Consider the following 22,041-nt stretch of genomic DNA (forward strand, 5'->3'; position numbering starts at 1 on the left):
CCTCCCTCCTCTGTCTCTCCTCTGTCTCTCTCCCTCCTCTGTGTCTCCTCTGTCTCTCCTCCCTCCTCTGTCTCCCCTCCCTCCTCTGTCTCTACTCCCTACTCTGTCTCCCCTCTCTCCCCTGTCTCCCCTCCCTCCTCTGTCTCTCCTCCCTCCTCTGTCTCTCCTCTGTCTCTCCTCCCTCCTCTGTCTCCCCTCCCTCCTTTGTCTCTCCTCTGTCTCCCCTCCCTCCTCTGTCTCTCCTCTGTCTCTCCTCCCTCCTCTGTCTCTCCTCTGTCTCTACTCCCTCCTTTGTCTCTCCTCTGTCTCTCCTCCCTCCTCTTTCTCTCCTCTGTCTCTCCTCCCTCTGTCTCTCCTCTCTCTCCTCCTTCCTCTGTCTCTCCTCCCTCCTCTGTCTCCTCTCCCTCCTCTGTCTCTCCTCCCTCCTCTGTCTCTCCTCTGTCTCTCCTCCCTCCTCTGTCTCTCCTCCCTCCTCTGTCTCTCCTCTGTCTCCCCTCCCTCCTCTGTCTCTCCTCCCTCCTCTGTCTCTCCTCTGTCTCCCCTCCCTCCTCTGTCTCTCCTCTGTCTCTCCTCCCTCCTCTGTCTCCCCTCCCTCCTCTGTCTCTCCTCTGTCTCTCCTCCCTCCTCTGTCTCTCCTCTGTCTCCCCTCCCTCCTCTGTCTCTCCTCTGTCTCTCCTCCCTCCTCTGTCTCCTCTCCCTCCTCTGTCTCTCCTCCCTACTCTGTCTCCCCTCTCTCCCCTGTCTCCCCTCCCTCCTCCTCTGTCTCTCCTCCCTCCTCTTTCTCTCCTCCCTCCTCTGTCTTTCCTCTGTCTCCCCTCCCTCCTCTGTCTCTCTTCCCTACTCTGTCTCTCCTCCCTCCTCTGTCTCTCCTCCCTCCCCTCTCTCCCCTGTCTCCCCTCCCTCCTCTGTCTCTCATCCCTCCTCTGTCTCTCCTCCCTCCTCTGTCTCTCCTCCCTCCTCTGTCTTTCCTCTCTCTCCTCTCTCCTCTGTCTCCCCTCCCTCCTCTGTCTCTCCTCTGTCTTCCCTCCCTCCTCTGTCTCTCCTCCCTCCTCTGTCTCTCCTCCCTCCTCTGTCTCCCCTCCCTCCCCTGTCTCCCCTGTCTCCCCTCCCTCCTCTGTCTCCCCTCCCTCCTCTGTCTCTCCTCTGTCTCCCCTCCCGCCTCTGTCTCTCCTCCCTCCTCTGTCTCTCCTCCCTCCTCTGTCTCCCCTCTCTCCCCTGTCTCCCCTCCCTCCTCTGTCTCCCCTCCCTCCTCTGTCTCTCCTCCCTCCTCTGTCTCTCCTCCCTCCTCTGTCTCTCCTCTGTCTCTCCTCCCTCCTCTGTCTCCCCTCTCTCCCCTGTCTCCCCTCTCTCCCCTGTCTCCCCTCTCTCCCCTGTCTCCCCTCTCTCCTCTGTCTCTTCTCTCTCCCCTGTCTCTCCCCTGTCTCCCCTCCCTCCTCTGTCTCCCCTCCCTCCTCTGTCTCTCCTCTGTCTCTCTTCCCTCCCCTGTCTCTCCTCCCTCCTCTGTCTCTACTCCCTCCTCTGTCTCCCCTCCCTCCTCTGTCTCCCCTCTCTCCCCTGTCTCCCCTCCCTCCTCTGTCTCCCCTCCCTCCTCTGTCTCTCCTCCCTCCTCTGTCTCCCCTCTCTCCCCTGTCTCCCCTCTCTCCTCTGTCTCCCCTCTCTCCCCTGTCTCCGCTCTCTCCCCTGTCTCTCCTCTCTCCCCTGTCTCCCCTCCCTCCTCTGTCTCCCCTCCCTCCTCTGTCTCCCCTCCCTCCTCTGTCTCTACTCCCTCCTCTGTCTCTGTGTCTCAGATATTGATGAATGTCATATCTCTCCGGACCTGTGTGGCCACGGCACCTGCGTGAACTCCCCTGGCAGCTTTGAGTGTGAATGCTTCGAGGGCTATGAAAGTGGCTTCATGATGATGAAGAACTGCATGGGTGAGTCACGCCCACAAACAGACACACACTGCTCCCTAGCTGACTGGAGAGTGGGAGAACTTCCTCAGAAATCCTCTGTGCAAGTCATTTTTGACAGCTGACCTCATTGCACTGTCCCTCTATCGTCCTTCCTCTCTTCCTCCCTCTCTTCCTCCCCCTCTCCCCTGCAGATTTTGATGAGTGTGAGCGGAACCCTCTGCTGTGTATAGGAGGCACCTGTCTGAACACAGAGGGGAGTTATGAGTGTGAATGTCCCCCCGGACACCAGCTTAGTCCCGATGGTACCTCCTGCGAAGGTAGGTCATATATCCATCCACAGTGGACACAATACATTACACACACACACACACACACACACACACACACACACACACACACACACACACACACAAACACCTAGAATATGAGAAACTATACACCACAGTTTCCTTTCTTTTTTTTACATCATCCCAAAGTCATCTGGAATGCATTTTTATGTTAGCCAGACATTAACCCCCTTTTTAAACATTTTTTACATTTATTTTACCGTTATTTTACCGGGTAAGTTGACTGAGATCATATTCTCATTTACAGCAACATCCTGGGGAATAGTTACAGGGGAGAGGATGGGGATGAATGAGCCAATTGTAAACTGGGGATGATTAGGTGACCATGATGGTATGAGGGACAGCTTGGGAATATAGCCAGGACACCGGGGTTAACACCCCTACTCCATAAAAGTCATCTCAAGATATTCTACTACTTTCTATGTTGTCTACTGTGGAAGCTAGTTCTTTTGATTTAAGCTGACTGTCATGTCCTCTTTGTGTGTTTCCAGATGTGAACGAGTGCCAGCTGAGTGACAACCTGTGTAAGAACGGCCACTGTGTCAACATGGTGGGGAACTACCAGTGCTCCTGTGACACTGGTTACCAGGTTACACCAGACAGACAGGGCTGTGTGGGTGAGTGACCACTGACTGAGACATGTCATCATTTGTCTTTGGGGGAGGGGGTGTCATACTTCAGTGTACGGAAATACCTGACATAAGTAAGTTTACAAAAATGATCATTAACAGAATTTGCTGAAGCATTTCTTAATATCAGAAAAGGCAATATTTGAGTTTTGTTTGTGTGTGTGTGTGTGTGTGTCTATACTTACCTGTAACCCATCTGATTGCAGATATTGATGAGTGTACCATTATGAACGGAGGCTGTGACACACACTGTACCAACTCAGAGGGCAGCTACGAGTGCAGCTGTAGTGAGGGATACGCTCTCATGCCTGACCTCAGGACCTGCGCTGGTACGTATGTCACTGGGATACACACACACACACACACACACACACTCATGGAAGAAGTCATGTTAACACTCACTCTGTCATACCCGTGTAGATATAGATGAGTGTGAGGACAGCCCTGATATCTGTGATGGAGGCCAGTGCACCAACGTGCCTGGAGAGTACCGCTGTCTCTGCTACGACGGATTCATGGCCTCCATGGACATGAGGACCTGCATCGGTGACTATTCTCTTTCCACTGCTCTCTTTGTCTCTCTCGCTCTCCCCACCTCTCTCTCTCTCTCTCTCTCACTGTATCTGTCTCTCTCTCTCTCCCCACCTCTCTCGCTGTATCTCTCTCTCTGTCTCTCTCTCTCGCTGTATCTGTCTCTCTCTCTCTCTCTCTCTCCCCACCTCTCTCGCTGTATCTCTCTCCCCACCTCTCTCTCTCTCGCTGTATCTCTCTCTCTCTCTCTCTCTCCCCACCTCTCTCGCTGAATCTCTCTCCCCACCTCTCTCTCTCTCGCTGTATCTGTCTCTCTCTCTCTCTCTCTCTCTCTCTCCCCACCTCTCTCGCTGTATCTCTCTCTCTGTCTCTCTCTCTCGCTGTATCTCTCTCTCTGTCTCTCTCGCTCTCCCCACCCCTCTCTCTCTCTCGCTGTATCGCTCTCTGTCTCTCTCTCTCTCACTGTATCTCTCTCTCTGTCTCTCTCTCTCCCCACCCCTCTCTCTCTCTCGCTGTATCGCTCTCTGTCTCTCTCTCTCTCTCTCTCTCTCTCTCTCTCTCTCTCTCTCTCTCTCTCTCTCGCTCACTGTATCTCTCTCTGTCTCTCTCTCTCTCCCCACCCCTCTCTCGCTCTCACTGTATCTCTCTCTCTGTCTCTCTCTCTCTCTCCCCACCCCTCTCTCTCTCTCGCTGTATCTCTCTCTGTCTCTCTCCCCACCTCTCTCTCTCGCTGTATCTCTCTCTCTGTCTCTCTCCCCACGTCTCTCTCTCTGTTTCTCTCTCTTTTCCTATCTCTCTCTCTCCTCGTTTCTCTCTCTGTCTCGCTCTCTCTCTTTGACCCTGTTAGACATACTCCTCTGTCCCCTCTCCAAGACCAGTTAGCTCATGTTCCTGTGTGTGTGTCCAGATGTGAATGAGTGTGAGCTGAACCCTAACATCTGTCTGCATGGGGACTGTGAGAACACCAAGGGATCCTTCATCTGCCACTGCCAGCTGGGGTACTTTGTTAAGAAGGGCTCCACCGGCTGCACAGGTACAGTACACGCACATGCACACAGACACATGCACACAGACACACACGCACATGCACACAGACACATGCACACAGACACACACGCACATGCACACAGACACACACAGACACACACGCACATGCCCACAGACACATGCACACAGACACACACGCACATGCACACAGACACATGCACACATACACACACGCACATGCCCACAGACACATGCACACAGACACGCATGCACACACACACATGCACACAGACACACACGCACATGTACACAGACACACACGCACACACACATGCACACAGACACACACGCATATGCAAACAGACACACACGCACACACACATGCACACAGACACACACACACACACACAGACACACATGCACACGCACATGCACACAGACACACACGCACACACACATGCACACAGACACACACGCACATGCACACAGACACACATGCACACGCACATGCACACAGACACACACGCACACACACACACACACACAGCACCATGGGCTACACACACATACTGGTAGTTACAGCAAGGATATTACTGTAAAACACGATCTCAGTTATGTCACTGCCATAAAGCTTTGGTCATGTTTAACTTCCGAGTACAGATGATAATGTATGAACCAGAGTACAGACGATAATGTATGAACCAGAGTACAGACGATAATGTATGAACCAGAGTACAGACAATAATGTATGAACCAGAGTACAGATGATAATGTGTGAACCAGAGTACAGTCTATAATGTATAAACCAGAGTACAGTCTATAATGTATAAACCAGAGTACAGACTATAATGTATGAACCATAGTACAGATGATATTGTATGAACCAGAGTACAGACTATAATGTATAAACCAGAGTACAGGCTATAATGTATGAACCAGAGTACAGACTATAATGTATAAACCAGAGTACAGACTATAATGTATAAACCAGAGTACAGGCTATAATGTATGAACCAGAGTACAGACTATAATGTATAAACCAGAGTACAGGCTATAATGTATGAACCAGAGTACAGACTATAATGTATAAACCAGAGTACAGGCTATAATGTATGAACCAGAGTACAGACTATAATGTATAAACCAGAGTACAGACTATAAGGTATAAACCAGAGTACAGATGATAATGTATAAACCAGAGTACAGACTATAATGTATGAACCAGAGTACAGACTATAATGTATAAACCAGAGTACAGACTATAAGGTATAAACCAGAGTACAGATGATAATGTATAAACCAGAGTACAGATGATAATGTATAAACCAGAGTACAGACTATAATGTATGAACCAGAGTACAGACTATAATGTATAAACCAGAGTACAGACTATAAGGTATAAACCAGATGACAAACTATAAGGTATAAACCAGAGTACACACTAAGGTATAAACCAGAGGACACACTATAAGGTATAAACCAGAGTACACACTAAGGTATAAACCAGAGTACACACTAAGGTATAAACCAGAGGACACACTATAAGGTATAAACCAGAGTACACACTAAGGTATAAACCAGGGTACAGACTGTAAGGTATAAACCAGGGTACAGACTGTGAGGTATAAACCAGGGTACAGACTATAAGGTATAAACCAGAGGACACACTATAATGTATAAACCAAGGTACAGACTGTAAGGTATAATCCAGGGTACAGACTATAAGGTATAAACCAGGGTACAGACTGTAAGATATAAACCAGGGTACAGACTAAGGTATAAACCAGGGTACAGACTATAAGGTATAAACCAGGGTACAGACTGTAAGGTATAAACCAGGGTACAGACTGTGAGGTATAAACCAGGGTACAGACTGTGAGGTATAAACCAGGGTACAGACTATAAGGTATAAACCAGAGTACACACTATAATGTATAAACCAGGGTACAGACTGTGAGGTATAAACCAGGGTACAGACTGTGAGGTATAAACCAGGGTACAGACTGTGAGGTATAAACCAGGGTACAGACTATAATGTATAAACCAGAGTACACACTATAAGGTATAAACCAGGGTACAGACTGTAAGGTATAAACCAGGGTACAGACTGTGAGGTATAAACCAGGGTACAGACTATAATGTATAAACCAGAGTACACACTATAAGGTATAAACCAGGGTACAGACTGTAAGGTATAAACCAGGGTACAGACTGTGAGGTATAAACCAGGGTACAGACTATAATGTATAAACCAGAGTACACACTATAAGGTATAAACCAGGGTACAGACTGTGAGGTATAAACCAGGGTACAGACTGTAAGGTATAATCCAGGGTACAGACTGTGAGGTATAAACCAGGGTACAGACTGTAAGGTATAAACCAGGGTACAGACTGTAAGGTATAAACCAGGGTACAGACTGTGAGGTATAAACCAGGGTACAGACTGTAAGGTATAAACCAGGGTACAGACTGTAAGGTATAAACCAGGGTACAGACTGTGAGGTATAAACCAGGGTACAGACTGTGAGGTATAAACCAGGGTACAGACTGTGAGGTATAAACCAGGGTACAGACTGTGAGGTATAAACCAGGGTACAGACTATAAGGTATAAACCAGGGTACAGACTATAAGGTATAAACCAGAGTGCAGACTGTGAGGTATAAACCAGGGTACAGACTGTGAGGTATAAACCAGGGTACAGACTGTGAGGTATAAACAAGGGTACAGACTGTGAGGTATAAACCAGGGTACAGACTGTAAGGTATAAACCAGGGTACAGACTGTGAGGTATAAACCAGGGTACAGACTGTGAGGTATAAACCAGGGTACAGACTGTGAGGTATAAACCAGGGTACAGACTGTAAGGTATAAACCAGGGTACAGACTGTGAGGTATAAACCAGGGTACAGACTGTGAGGTATAATCCAGGGTACAGACTAAGGTATAAACCAGGGTACAGACTGTAAGGTATAAACCAGGGTACAGACTGTAAGGTATAATCCAGGGTACAGACTGTGAGGTATAAACCAGGGTACAGACTATAATGTATAAACCAGGGTACAGACTGTAAGGTATAAACCAGGGTACAGACTGTGAGGTATAAACCAGGGTACAGACTATAATGTATAAACCAGGGTACAGACTGTAAGGTATAAACCAGGGTACAGACTGTAAGGTATAAACCAGGGTACAGACTGTAAGGTATAAACCAGGGTACAGACTGTGAGGTATAAACCAGGGTACAGACTGTGAGGTATAAACCAGGGTACAGACTGTGAGGTATAAACCAGGGTACAGACTGTGAGGTATAAACCAGGGTACAGACTGTGAGGTATAAACCAGGGTACAGACTGTGAGGTATAAACCAGGGTACAGACTATAAGGTATAAACCAGGGTACATACTGTGAGGTATAAACCAGGGTACAGACTGTAAGGTATAAACCAGGGTACAGACTGTGAGGTATAAACCAGGGTACAGACTGTGAGGTATAAACCAGGGTACAGACTGTGAGGTATAAACCAGGGTACAGACTATAAGGTATAAACCAGGGTACATACTGTGAGGTATAAACCAGGGTACAGACTAAGGTATAAACCAGGGTACAGACTGTGAGGTATAAACCAGGGTACACACTATAATGTATAAACCAGGGTACAGACTATAAGGTATAAACCAGAGTACACACTATAATGTATAAACCAGGGTACAGACTGTAAGGTATAAACCAGGGTACAGACTGTGAGGTATAAACCAGAGTACACACTATAATGTATAAACCAGGGTACAGACTGTAAGGTATAAACCAGGGTACAGACTGTGAGGTATAAACCAGGGTACAGACTGTGAGGTATAAACCAGGGTACAGACACAAGGAGAGAGGAACTAACATTTTATGTATTTTCCTCTATTGATCTCTCTCTTATTTCTTCCAGATATTGATGAGTGTGAGATTGGGGCTCACAACTGTGACATGCATGCTGCCTGTCTCAACGTTCCCGGGAGCTTCAAGTGTCGTTGTCGTGACGGCTGGGTGGGAGACGGCATCAAGTGTGTAGGTGAGTACACTATAGTGCTGGCCTGGGAAAAAAAACAGATTCCTCTGTTCAGCCCTCTATGTCCAGGAGATGTGACCTCTAGGCGGCAGGTAGTGTTGGGCCAGTAACTGAAAGGTTGCTAGTTTGAATCCCAGAGCCGACGAGGTGAAAAATATGCCGATGTGCCCTTGAGGAAGGCACTTGACCCTAATTTCTCCAGGGTCTCCATTGATAATGACTGACCCTGACTGTGACCCCCCTCTTGTTTGACCCTTCTCTCTCCCCATAGACGTGGATGAGTGTTCCACTGAGGAGCACAACTGCAATCTCAATGCAGACTGTGTCAACACCCCCGGCTCCTACCGCTGTGCCTGCAAGGAGGGCTTCAACGGGGATGGCTTCTCCTGTTCTGATATGGATGAGTGTGCTGACAACGTGAACCTGTGTGAGAATGGCCAGTGTCTGAACGCTCCGGGGGGCTACCGCTGTGAATGTGAGATGGGCTTCACCCCCACCGAAGACAGCAAGGCCTGCCAGGGTCAGAATGACACACTCTTCTTTTTCACCCTGTGATTGATTTTATCACCGTAGATCCTGACTGATCCTCTCTGTGTTTTCCATCGGTAGATATTGACGAATGTAACTTCCAGAACATCTGTGTGTTTGGAACGTGTCAGAATCTACCGGGGATGTTCCGGTGTGTGTGTGACGACGGGTACGAGCTGGACCGCAGCGGAGGAAACTGCACTGGTGAGCAACACACACCCTCTACCACACACTGACAACTCTGCCACAGCATCACTCTGTACCAACCCAATCTGGCATCCCACATATTTCTCCATCAATTTGGACTTTCTATTCCCTCACTGTACCTCCTCAATCTCAGGAATGCAGCCGCAGAAAGTCTGTGAGATTAACAGGGGTCTTTCTGCTTTCTCAAGTCCGTTCACAGTCTGAGAGCATAGCTTTCATCAAGTGTATGTGTCGTGTTAAAGTGTTTGTGTGTGACTCTATGTGTGTTATTTAGTGTTGGTCATAAAGTGTGTGTTTCTGGCTCTGTGCGTGTGTGTTCCAGACATTAACGAGTGTGCGGACCCTGTGAACTGCATCAATGGCTTGTGTGTGAACACACCCGGAAGCTACCTGTGTAACTGCCCTCCGGACTTCGAGCTCAACCCTACTGGAGTGGGCTGTGTGGGTAAGTACTGGACAACTGGAATCAGAGCAATGCTAATGTCTCGTAGCCATGGAGATGAAGACACCTCAGCCAATGAATGATTGGCACAAGGTGTTGATGGGTGTAAGTGTAACAATAGTTTCTTTCCCTCCTTTCAGACACGCGAGTGGGCAACTGTTTCCTGGATACGTTGGCTCGCGGCGACGGGGGCATCTCCTGCAGCGCTGAGATCGGCGTGGGCGTCACCCGCGCCTCCTGCTGCTGCTCCCTGGGAGGAGCCTGGGGAAACCCCTGTGAACTCTGCCCCCCAATCAACTCCAGTACGTACAATACAGCTTGGTCGAACCAAAACATGACAGACATTTTCTTTTTGAAAAATACGGGGGGGTAAACGATCTGAGCTAATCGTGCCCAATTCCACTTGTGTTTTTGAGGGTATGTTGTGCTAGTTTGATGTTTCGTGGTATTTTTTGGTCTATAGCCGAGTACAAGACACTGTGTCCTGGAGGAGAGGGCTTCAGACCCAACCCCATCACTGTCATCCTGGAAGGTAACACATCTTCTCTGTCCTATTCTTCTACTTGTCCTGATCTTATTATTCCTCTGTTTGTATTGGAGTATGTCCCAACAAACTAAACCGGACTCTCTCTCTGCCCCACAAGACATTGATGAGTGTCAGGAGCTGCCAGGCCTGTGCCAGGGTGGTAACTGTGTCAACACCTTCGGCAGCTTCCAGTGCGAGTGCCCTGCAGGCTACTACCTCAACGAGGAGACACGCATCTGCGAGGGTAAGAGGGCAAAGGTCGCAGAGGGGTCAGGTGTCAATACGGTCTGTAAGAGGGGTAGCTGTATAGTCTGAACTGTCTAAGTTGGGTACTTATTCAGTACTGTACAGTTAGAGGGGTATTATGTTAGTACTGTGGGTAACTGTCTATATTGTCTGTTTGTGTGTGTCTAGATATTGATGAGTGCACAGCCCACATTGGAATCTGTGGCCCTGGTACCTGCTACAACACCTTGGGGAACTATACCTGCGTGTGTCCTCCTGAGTACATGCAGGTCAACGGAGGAAACAACTGCATGGGTGAGTCAGACCACACTCGGTGGTACATATACAGTACTGTATATATGTGAATAAACAGTTTACTAATGGTTTATAAACCATAATGGATACCAAACAGTTATTGAGTTGTGTATTTATGGTGAGTCATTCTCAACCCTCTCTCTGGTGACATCACAGATATGAGGAAGAGCGTGTGTTACCGCAACTTTAACGACACGTGTGAGAACGAGCTGTCGTTCAACATGACCAAGAAGATGTGCTGCTGTGCCTACAACGTTGGCAAGGCCTGGAACAAGCCCTGTGAAGCCTGCCCTACCCCTGCCACCTGTGAGTTGGAACATAAGACACACAGACATATTATCTCCAACACTTTCAATACAGCCCCTTAAAATGTTCTTAATATGGTCTTAATATGTTCTTAATATGTTCTTAATGTGTTCTTAATATGTTCTTAATATGTTCTTAATATGGTCTTAATATGTTCTTAATATGTTCTTAATACGTTCTTAATATGGTCTTAATATGTTCTTAATATGGTCTGAATATGTTCTTAATATGGTCTTAATATGTTCTTAATGTGTTCTTAATATGGTCTTAATATGTTCTTAATATGGTCTTAATATGTTCTTAATATGGTCTTAATATGTTCTTAATATGGTCTTAATATGTTCTTAATATGTTCTTAATATGTTCTTAATATGGTCTTAATATGGTCTTAATATGTTCTTAATATGTTCTTAATTTGGTCTTTAATATGTTCTTAATATGTTCTTAATATGGTTTTAATATGGTCTTAATATGTTCTTAATATGGTCTTAATATGTTCTTAATTTGGTCTTAATATGTTCTTAATATGGTCTTAATATGTTCTTGGTGCATAAGTTCACTCAGTTGTTTGTCCTCTCTCCCACAGCGGAGTACCAGTTACTGTGTGGGAACCAGGCTCCTGGGTTCATCATAGATATCCACACAGGCAAGCCCATCGGTAAGGTCATTAGGTCAAATAGGTCATAATGGCCTACTGCTCGCTCAACACATAAACTGATCAATATTGTCGTCATTATTGTAATTTTATGGTACCACTATGTCTGTGTCTATTGTAAATCGTGCTTTTGAAGACTTAATCGAGTAGAAAGGGGCTTTGTGAGTGAAAGAGTAGCTAACATAGCATGATGTTTCTGTATTGTATTCTGTATTGTTCTGCAGATATTGATGAGTGTCGAGAGATTCCGGGGATATGTGCCAACGGAGTGTGTATCAACCAGATAGGAAGCTTCCGCTGTGAATGTTCTGTGGGTTTCAGTTATAACAATATACTGCTCATCTGTGAAGGTAAGGCTCAGACACACACGCAACTACACACACACACACACATACTCACACTCAGTCTATACATAATCTCTGACACACAAAACAATCGCTTACATTTAGCAGACACTCTTATCCAGAGCCATTTACAGGAGCAATTAAGGTTAAGTCCCTTGCTCAAGGGCACATGGGGAGATTTTTCACCTAGTCGGCTTGGATTCAAACCAGCAACCTTGTCACTTTTCTGTTTGGTCCTCCTCAGCTTCTGAATGCCTTCATACTGGGCTTTTACAAGACAGTTATGACCACTGTGACTGACGGTTGCCCGCTCTTGTTTTTCTTCCCTCCAGATATTGACGAGTGTAACAGTGGAGACAACCTGTGCCAACGCAACGCCAACTGTATCAACATCCCAGGGAGCTACCGCTGCGAGTGCTCGCCAGGCTTCAAGCTGTCCCCCAGCGGGGCCTGCGTGGGTGAGTCCAGACTCTGTGCCTAGGGGCAGCAGGGATTTACCATCTCAGAACAATAGGGGGTTGGAGGGATTATGCTAATGGTTTATGAGTGACGTGTATTACAGTGATTTTCCCTGTCGAGAGGTAATTGTATGAGAGTTAGATGGTTTATTAGTCAATGGAAAAACACACTGAGATTCGGTGCCTTTTGAGGTCTGAATTTGTCAGTAACATGCTATATACTGTACAGTAACATGCTATATACTGTACAGTAACATGCTATATACTGTACAGTAACATGCTAAATACTGTACAGTAACATGCTATATATGATGTCAGAGCTCAGTGGCTGTACAGTAACATGCTATATACTGTACAGTAACATGCTATATACTGTACAGTAACATGCTATATATGATGTCAGAGCTCAGTGGCTGTTCAGTAACATGCTATATACTGTACAGTAACATGCTATATACTGTACAGTAACATGCTATATATGATGTCAGAGCTGAGTGACTGTACAGTAACATGCTATATATGATGTCAGAGCTGAGTGGCTGTACAGTAACATGCTATACATGATGTCAGAGCTCAGTGGCTGTACAGTAACATGCTATATATGATGTCAGAGCTGAGTGGCTGTACAGTAACATGCTATACATGATGTCAGAGCTGAGTGGCTGTACAGTAACATGCTATACATGATGTCAGAGCTGAGTGGCTGTACAGTAACATGCTATATATGATGTCAGAGCTGAGTGGCTGTACAGTAACATGCTATACATGATGTCAGAGCTCAGTGGCTGTACAGTAACATGCTATATATGATGTCAGAGCTCAGTGGCTGTACAGTAACATGCTAGACATTACATCAGAGCTCAGTGGCTGTACAGTAACATGCTAAACATTACATCAGAGCTCAGTGGCTGTACAGTAACATGCTAGACATTACATCAGAGCTCAGTGGCTGTACAGTAACATGCTATATATGATGTCAGAGCTGAGTGGCTGTACAGTAACATGCTATACATGATGTCAGAGCTCAGTGGCTGTACAGTAACATGCTAAACATTACATCAGAGCTCAGTGGCTGTACAGTAACATGCTAGACATTACATCAGAGCTCAGTGGCTGTACAGTAACATGCTATATATGATGTCAGAGCTCAGTGGCTGTACAGTAACATGCTATATATGATGTCAGAGCTGAGTGGCTGTACAGTAACATGCTATATATGATGTCAGAGCTGAGTGGCTGTACAGTAACATGCTATACATGATGTCAGAGCTCAGTGGCTGTACAGTAACATGCTATATATGATGTCAGAGCTGAGTGGCTGTACAGTAACATGCTATATATGATGTCAGAGCTGAGTGGCTGTACAGTAACATGCTATATATGATGTCAGAGCTCAGTGGCTGTACAGTAACATGCTATATATGATGTCAGAGCTGAGTGGCTGTACAGTAACATGCTATATATGATGTCAGAGCTGAGTGGCTGTACAGTAACATGCTATACATGATGTCAGAGCTCAGTGGCTGTACAGTAACATGCTAAACATTACATCAGAGCTCAGTGGCTGTACAGTAACATGCTAAACATTACATCAGAGCTCAGTGGCTGTACAGTAACATGCTATATATGATGTCAGAGCTCAGTGGCTGTACAGTAACATGCTATATATGATGTCAGAGCTGAGTGGCTGTACAGTAACATGCTATACATGATGTCAGAGCTCAGTGGCTGTACAGTAACATGCTATACATGATGTCAGAGCTGAGTGGCTGTACAGTAACATGCTATATATGATGTCAGAGCTGAGTGGCTGTACAGTAACATGCTATATATGATGTCAGAGCTGAGTGGCTGTACAGTAACATGCTATATATGATGTCAGAGCTGAGTGGCTGTACAGTAACATGCTATACATGATGTCAGAGCTGAGTGGCTGTACAGTAACATGCTATATACTGTACAGTAACATGCTATATACTGTACAGTAACATGCTATATACTGTACAGTAACATGCTATACATGATGTCAGAGCTGAGTGGCTGTACAGTAACATGCTATACATGATGTCAGAGCTGAGTGGCTGTACAGTAACATGCTATATACTGTACAGTAACATGCTATATATGATGTCAGAGCTGAGTGGCTGTACAGTAACATGCTATATACTGTACAGTAACATGCTATATATGATGTCAGAGCTGAGTGGCTGTACAGTAACATGCTATATACTGTACAGTAACATGCTATATATGATGTCAGAGCTGAGTGGCTGTACAGTAACATGCTATATACTGTACAGTAACATGCTATATATGATGTCAGAGCTGAGTGGCTGTACAGTAACATGCTATACATGATGTCAGAGCTGAGTGGCTGTACAGTAACATGCTATATATGATGTCAGAGCTGAGTGGCTGTACAGTAACATGCTATACATGATGTCAGAGCTGAGTGGCTGTACAGTAACATGCTATATATGATGTCAGAGCTGAGTGGCTGTACAGTAACATGCTATATATGATGTCAGAGCTGAGTGGCTGTACAGTAACATGCTATACATGATGTCAGAGCTCAGTGACTGTACAGTAACATGCTATATATGATGTCAGAGCTGAGTGGCTGTACAGTAACATGCTATACATGATGTCAGAGCTGAGTGGCTGTACAGTAACATGCTGTATATGATGTCAGAGCTGAGTGGCCGTACAGTAACATGCTATATATGATGTCAGAGCTCAGTGGCTGTACAGTAACATGCTAGACATTACATCAGAGCTCAGTGGCTGTACAGTAACATGCTATACATGATGTCAGAGCTGAGTGGCTGTACAGTAACATGCTAGACATTACATCAGAGCTGAGTGGCTGTACAGTAACATGCTAGACATTACATCAGAGCTGAGTGGCTGTACAGTAACATGCTATACATGATGTCAGAGCTGAGTGGCTGTACAGTAACATGCTAGACATTACATCAGAGCTCAGTGGCTGTACAGTAACATGCTAGACATTACATCAGAGCTCAGTGGCTGTACAGTAACATGCTATACATTACATCAGAGCTCAGTGGCTGTACAGTAACATGCTAGACATTACATCAGAGCTCAGTGGCTGTACAGTAACATGCTATATATGATGTCAGAGCTGAGTGGCTGTACAGTAACATGCTATACATGATGTCAGAGCTGAGTGGCTGTACAGTAACATGCTATATATGATGTCAGAGCTGAGTGGCTGTACAGTAACATGCTATACATGATGTCAGAGCTCAGTGGCTGTATAGTAACATGCTAGACATTACATCAGAGCTCAGTGGCTGTACAGTAACATGCTATACATGATGTCGGAGCTGAGTGGCTGTACAGTAACATGCTATACATGACATCAGAGCTCAGTGGCTGTACAGTAACACACTATGCATGATGTCAGACCTCAGATTCTCCGCTTCACAACACTGTATGGGTTTTGACTGACAGCTGTTATAAACTTGAGCACCTGACGTGACAAGAAGATGCCCCATCCTTCCTGCTAATTGGGCAACTTTTGCCCAGTTGTTATTGTCTGAGTGAGGGAAATGCTGTAAATGGAGAGGAGTCGATGTGATCTGAAAGATGAGACGTTGAGGATTATATTAAATACCTCTTTGATGTCATACAAGTAAACCACACACCCATGAGTCCAAATGTGCACTTCACATTTCCATATTTTAAAACTCATGTCATTTACAGTATCAATGTTTATGATGTCATACAAGTAAACCACACACCCATGAGTCCAAATGTGCACTTCACATTTCCATATTTTAAAACTCATGTCATTTACAGTATCAATGTTTATGATGTCATACAAGTAAACCACACACCCATGAGTCCAAATGTGCACTTCACATTTCCATATTTTAAAACTCATGTCATTTACAGTATCAATGTTTATGATGTCATACAAGTAAACCACACACCCATGAGTCCAAATGTGCACTTCACATTTCCATATTTTAAAACTCATGTCATTTACAGTATCAATGTTTATGATGTCATACAAGTAAACCACACACCCATGAGTCCAAATGTGCACTTCACATTTCCATATTTTAAAACTCATGTCATTTACAGTATCAATGTTTATGATGTCATACAAGTAAACCACACACCCATGAGTCCAAATGTGCACTTCACATTTCCATATTTTAAAACTCATGTCATTTACAGTATCAATGTTTATGATGTCTATGTTTGATCCACAGTTACAAGGAGGAATGAGTTATACCCTGGGTTGTCCTGAACATAATGAGCCTTTGTCTGTCATATTGTGATCAAAATTAGCCACGGAACATACACTTGAATGCAGTCATGACTGCGTTCTATGCATTCCAAAATTACAATCTGTTTGTCTGAAGTGCTTTTTGAAAGCCTAACACTATAATATCGTATTTTATAACTTAGCTGGCCATGTTTTCTATAGAATAAGCTTTCAAATGATGCCCATCTGACCCAGATTGGGATTTAAAATGGACCGTTTTTGGATTGTGTGAACAACAGTAATTGTGTGATGGTGGGGATTCAGGGCTGTGTTCCAAACAAAAAACTACAAGTGTGCTTGCTTCAGTTCCTCAACGGCAAAGCTAGGAGAGATCAAAAAAGCACCTTATAGTTGAAGGCTCTTTCCTTGAGTAGTAAGAGTGGAGACAGCAGATTTAAGGATAGGGATTTTAACAGGTTGACCGTAACAGGGTTGAGGATCTAAATCAGCCATAAATCCCCTTGTGACAGGAGGAATAATGGAAGCTTGTTGTGTGCAACAGGGAGTGGCAACAGGGAGTGGTAATTACATTTGTATTGTTAAAACATTTCTAGCCTGTCTATCGATGGGTAACAAGGTTGACATGTTTTGCTCGACCCGCTCAGTTTTCCACCACAAAACACCAGAAAATGAGCAAAAAGAATAACCTGCTTTTACACTATGATTTTACTATTAGGGGCTGTATTTTCAGCTGGCGAGAAGCCAGCGCAATTGTCAAACGCACACTAGTTTGTGATTTCGACCTGTTTAAGATGACACTTTTCTGTATTTGAATCCTTGCGCTAGGATTGGAAATGTACCTGTCTTATATGATCTGGCTTGCGCTAGGATTGGAAATGTACCTGTCTTATATGATCTGCCTTGCGCTAGGTGTGAGAGGGGTGACAAAACGTGCCAAAGTACCAATTTCAGGCAGCGCTGTTGGGTTATTTAAGACAAACCAAAAGCTGGTCTTAGTGGTAACCTGGTTGATTATGGCATGGATTTTGACAGCGGAAGCACAGCCTATCCAGCCATGACGCACAGTGCCCATACACTCATGGAACAAAAGAGATGTTCTTTTTGTGCCCGTAAAACTTTTATTAAGAAACATAAAAAACAATTGGGTTTTTTCCATTTAATTTGATCACAAACCAAGCAGAGCCTCCCCTCCTGTCAATGAAGGCAGTTTTTTCTGCCCAATGCATTTGCCAAGTAGTCAACACTATCATAAAGAGGTTGGCTCGTGAGACCGTTTTGAAACAAATCTTAATCACCAAAGATCAAGTTTGGAAGCATCCCTTTTAATAAACTGTATCAATCCACAATGGACTAGGAAGTGCCTCCATGCAGCCGAATTGGAGTTAATGACAATGCAAAGACCGTCAATAACTTACAGAACTTGAGACAACGGCATGCAGTATTAAGCCATGAAACGCGTTGATTGGCCAGTGAGTGGCCAGTGATTGGCCAGTGATTGGCCAGTGATTGGCCAGTGAGTGGCCAGTGAGTGGCCAGTGAGTGGCCAGTGATAGGCCAGTGAGTGGCCAGTGACAGGCCAGTGAAAGGCCAGTGAGTGGCCAGTGATAGGCCAGTGAGTGGCCAGTGAGTGGCCAGTGATTGGCCAGTGATTGGCCAGTGATTGGCCAGTGATTGGCCAGTGATTGGCCAGTGATTGGCCAGTGAGTGGCCAGTGAGTGACCAGTGAGTGGCCAGTGATAGGCCAGTGAGTGGCCAGTGACAGGCCAGTGAAAGGCCAGTGAGTGGCCAGTGATAGGCCAGTGAGTGGCCAGTGAGTGGCCAGTGATTGGCCAGTGAGTGGCCAGTGAGTGACCAGTGAGTGGCCAGTGATAGGCCAGTGAGTGGCCAGTGACAGGCCAGTGAGTGGCCAGTGATAGGCCAGTGAGTGGCCAGTGATAGGCCAGTGAGTGGCCAGTGAGTGGCCAGTGAGTGGCCAAGCCCTTGTCACGCCTATAATTGATTTCTTCATAAAAACCCAGCCCTTTTGCATCACCGCCAGTTATTGCGCTCATAAGTCCTGCAATGAAAATAGCTAAAATGTTTCTGACACACCCCCGGACCTGTAGCCCAATCGTCAGCGCTTAGATTTACCATTGGGTTAGGTTTGTTAATAAAATAGAACCTTAAATGTCCAATGTTTCTTTTGATAAACAATAAAATAATAGTTTCACCATATTAAAATGAGAGTTCACGTAATAGGGTTGACCTTAAAATGAGGGACAGACGTAAATGTATCACTAATCATATGAAATAAATTATTATCTTCAGAAATGACTTTGTCAAAGCAACAAAATAACTAGGGCTTTACAGAGATGGTGAAAACTTGGAGAAATGTTGGGGTTAAAGTGGATTCAAACCTTCCTAGAAGTCAATGCTGCATTTTGGCACTTTAGCAAACCAGATGTATTGAATTCTCCATGTGCTCTATATTAAAGGAGCTTCAATATAACAGGCTTTTAAAATTCAATATTGGTGCACAATTTCTACTTCAAATATCCAAGGGAATGACCCATGTAATGTATTTCTCTGAGTCAGTTAGTTAATGCTGGAGCTGCCTTCTTGGCCTGGTCTCCCTTGGAAAACGGATTATTGATCTCCATGGAATTTCCTAGTTAGATCATGTATTACAAATGAACTAAAAAGTCTGTATGATATATGAATCAATGAATCTTCTCTCCCTAATGTGTGTAGACCGTAACGAGTGCCAGGAGATCCCTAACGTGTGTAGCCACGGAGAGTGTATCGACACCCAGGGCAGCTACCGCTGTCTCTGCCACAACGGATTCAAGGCTACCGCCGACCAGACCATGTGCATGGGTAAGTAAAGAGTCCCAGTAAACTAAATAGACTTACAATAGCAGACACGGTAGATCCTCTATAGTTTGGTTTCAATAAACTCGTCTCAGTCTCACCTGGTCTCGCTCTGTTTCAGATATCGATGAGTGCGACAGACAGCCGTGTGGGAACGGAACCTGTAAGAACACAGTGGGCTCCTACAACTGTCTCTGCTTCTCTGGCTTCGAGCTCACGCACAACAATGACTGCATGGGTACGTACTCGATCACATCCCAGCGCACATCTTGGAAAATAATTATAATGTTTGAAGCATATTTTGAATGATAAGATGAAAACAAACTATCTCGATCCACTTTCCAGACATTGATGAGTGCAGTGCGTTGGTGGGTCAGGTGTGTAGGAATGGCCAGTGTATCAACGGCCTGGGCTCCTTCCAGTGTCTCTGTCAGGAAGGCTACGAACTCACCCTAGACGGAAAGAACTGTGTTGGTAAGTCACGTCAACTTCCAGGCAGACCAGGAACAAATACATATTCTATGTCAAATCATTTCAAATACTTGACCCACGCTTGATTTAGTTTGCCCTGTACAATGGAACCAAGGGAATAGTCCAAAAAAGTGCAAACTCCAAGCTAAATCAAGTATTTGTTTTAATGTATGTCTGATCCGGCGTTGGTGTGTGTAAGCTGTAGGGTATTTCTAGTGAGGAGTCTACCACTGTCGTTTGTCAGATATCAATGAATGTGTGAGTCTTCCTGGGACCTGCTCTCCTGGAATCTGTCAGAACCTGGATGGATCTTTCCGCTGTATCTGCCCAGCTGGATACGAGGTCCAGAACGATCAGTGTATAGGTAGGATTCTCCTTCACACACACACACACTGGACCACCACAAGGAATATGACTCCATGACATCTGTACATACTGATCCCACCTGCTCACACAGCTAGAGCCATAATATGCTCACAACCATCCATCTGTCCCAACACACGGCCGTATAGCCTTGTGCACTGTTGGGGTGACACGTTTATACACACACATACACCCATACACCATCTGAGTTTAAAACTCATCCCCTCTCACTCCTGTCATCCCTCTCTCCTCCCAGATATCAACGAGTGTGAGGTGGAGCCCAATATCTGCCAGTTTGGCACGTGCACCAACACCCCAGGAAGCTTCCAGTGTATCTGCCAGAATGGCTTCGTTCTGTCTGACAATGGACGCCGCTGCTTTGGTGAGGGAGAGAACCCTCCAAGTAGTCACTAAATGGCCATGTTAGAGAGTACAATTGTGGAAATATAGTCTCAGATTTGTTAGTCGCAGCACTTCTGTTCTTTCTAGTGTGGCCAAAAAGTAATAATCTTTTTTATACTGTCTCAGCCTCACTGGTGGTAGTCAATTGTCTACTCTCCTCCTGACTTGGTTGTTTGCAACCCCTACAGATACTAGAGAGAGCTTCTGCTTCACCCGCTTTGAGTCTGGCAAGTGTTCTGTACCTAAAGCCTTCAACACCACCAAGGCCAAGTGCTGCTGCAGCAAGATGCCAGGCGAGGGCTGGGGAGACCCCTGCGAGCTGTGCCCACGCGAGTTCGAGGGTGAGTCACACATGACACGTTCCACACGCACACATAAAAATGCATTCTTCAACTCAAGCCAGTTGATATGAGCTAAACCAAAATGATCCTGTTTTGTTATCAGTCCGTAGTTCTAACCTCTGACCTCTGTCTCCTTGTGTCTCCAGCAGCCTTTGACAGCCTGTGTCCCTACGGCCATGGAGCCTTGCCTGGACGAGGGGACGCCCGTGAGGGTGAGTGACAGACTGGGCCACCCCCAGACATACCCACCCCTCAACTGCATCAGCTCTTTGATGACCCCATGCCAAAACTTGTCCTTATCTGTCTTTCTGTAGATATGAATGAGTGTCTGGACAACCCAGGCGTCTGTCAGAACGGTGTCTGTATCAACACGGATGGATCGTTCCGCTGCGAGTGTCCCTTCGGGTACAACCTGGACTACACTGGGATCAACTGTGTTGGTGAGCTGACCCCTATTGGGGGGATGAAGGTTTTTTAAATCTTCATTTTAGCAGGGGGTCCTATTGAGACCAATGTCTATTTTACACGGGAGTCCTGCATTTACACAATTTACAAATACAACATAATACAACTATACAAAATTACAAAATACACCTAAGAGAAACAATCACATTCCTCAACAAAGAGGTCCCCAATCAACAATTTGAACTGCCCGAGAGGCACCGGTACATCTAGTTGTAGGGAACTCTGTAGATTGATCCATACATGGGATGCAAAGAAACTAAAAGCTGATTTACCTAACAAAGAGGTCTCCAGAGTTAGCCATCCCTGAGACCGGGTGTGGTAACATGTACGTCTAAAGTTTAGCAATGATGTTAGCAAAGGTACTGCAGACCTTTTTGTAAGAGAGCCTTATACATAAAAAGATATCAATGAATCAACCTACGTGACTTCACTGATG

At 45.5% G+C, this 22,041-nt stretch overlaps 1 protein-coding gene across 2 annotated transcripts in view; it reads left to right on the plus strand.

The window, feature by feature from the left end:
- LOC110532018 (fibrillin-2-like) overlaps positions 1 to 22,041 on the plus strand; it is a 111,149-nt gene that overhangs the window by 72,178 nt on the left and 16,930 nt on the right. Inside the window, exons 26-51 of one of the 2 annotated variants that reach the window (XM_036965331.2) lie at positions 1,788 to 1,916; positions 2,087 to 2,212; positions 2,734 to 2,859; positions 3,078 to 3,200; positions 3,292 to 3,417; positions 4,310 to 4,435; positions 8,327 to 8,449; positions 8,718 to 8,966; positions 9,056 to 9,178; positions 9,504 to 9,626; positions 9,764 to 9,925; positions 10,087 to 10,155; positions 10,268 to 10,393; positions 10,564 to 10,689; positions 10,846 to 10,995; positions 11,582 to 11,653; positions 11,875 to 12,000; positions 12,327 to 12,452; positions 19,444 to 19,569; positions 19,685 to 19,801; positions 19,909 to 20,037; positions 20,279 to 20,398; positions 20,654 to 20,779; positions 20,988 to 21,140; positions 21,287 to 21,352; positions 21,455 to 21,580. In XM_036965331.2, coding sequence (XP_036821226.2) covers positions 1,788 to 1,916; positions 2,087 to 2,212; positions 2,734 to 2,859; positions 3,078 to 3,200; positions 3,292 to 3,417; positions 4,310 to 4,435; positions 8,327 to 8,449; positions 8,718 to 8,966; positions 9,056 to 9,178; positions 9,504 to 9,626; positions 9,764 to 9,925; positions 10,087 to 10,155; positions 10,268 to 10,393; positions 10,564 to 10,689; positions 10,846 to 10,995; positions 11,582 to 11,653; positions 11,875 to 12,000; positions 12,327 to 12,452; positions 19,444 to 19,569; positions 19,685 to 19,801; positions 19,909 to 20,037; positions 20,279 to 20,398; positions 20,654 to 20,779; positions 20,988 to 21,140; positions 21,287 to 21,352; positions 21,455 to 21,580 — 3,294 coding nt within the window. The remainder of the gene's footprint in view (positions 1 to 1,787; positions 1,917 to 2,086; positions 2,213 to 2,733; positions 2,860 to 3,077; positions 3,201 to 3,291; positions 3,418 to 4,309; positions 4,436 to 8,326; positions 8,450 to 8,717; positions 8,967 to 9,055; positions 9,179 to 9,503; positions 9,627 to 9,763; positions 9,926 to 10,086; positions 10,156 to 10,267; positions 10,394 to 10,563; positions 10,690 to 10,845; positions 10,996 to 11,581; positions 11,654 to 11,874; positions 12,001 to 12,326; positions 12,453 to 19,443; positions 19,570 to 19,684; positions 19,802 to 19,908; positions 20,038 to 20,278; positions 20,399 to 20,653; positions 20,780 to 20,987; positions 21,141 to 21,286; positions 21,353 to 21,454; positions 21,581 to 22,041) is intronic. The other variant, XM_036965390.2, reaches the window with a different exon arrangement.

The sequence above is a fragment of the Oncorhynchus mykiss genome, chromosome 1 (genome assembly GCF_057628025.1).
Source record: "Oncorhynchus mykiss isolate SJ-2025 chromosome 1, ASM5762802v1, whole genome shotgun sequence".
NCBI lineage: Eukaryota > Metazoa > Chordata > Actinopteri > Salmoniformes > Salmonidae > Oncorhynchus > Oncorhynchus mykiss.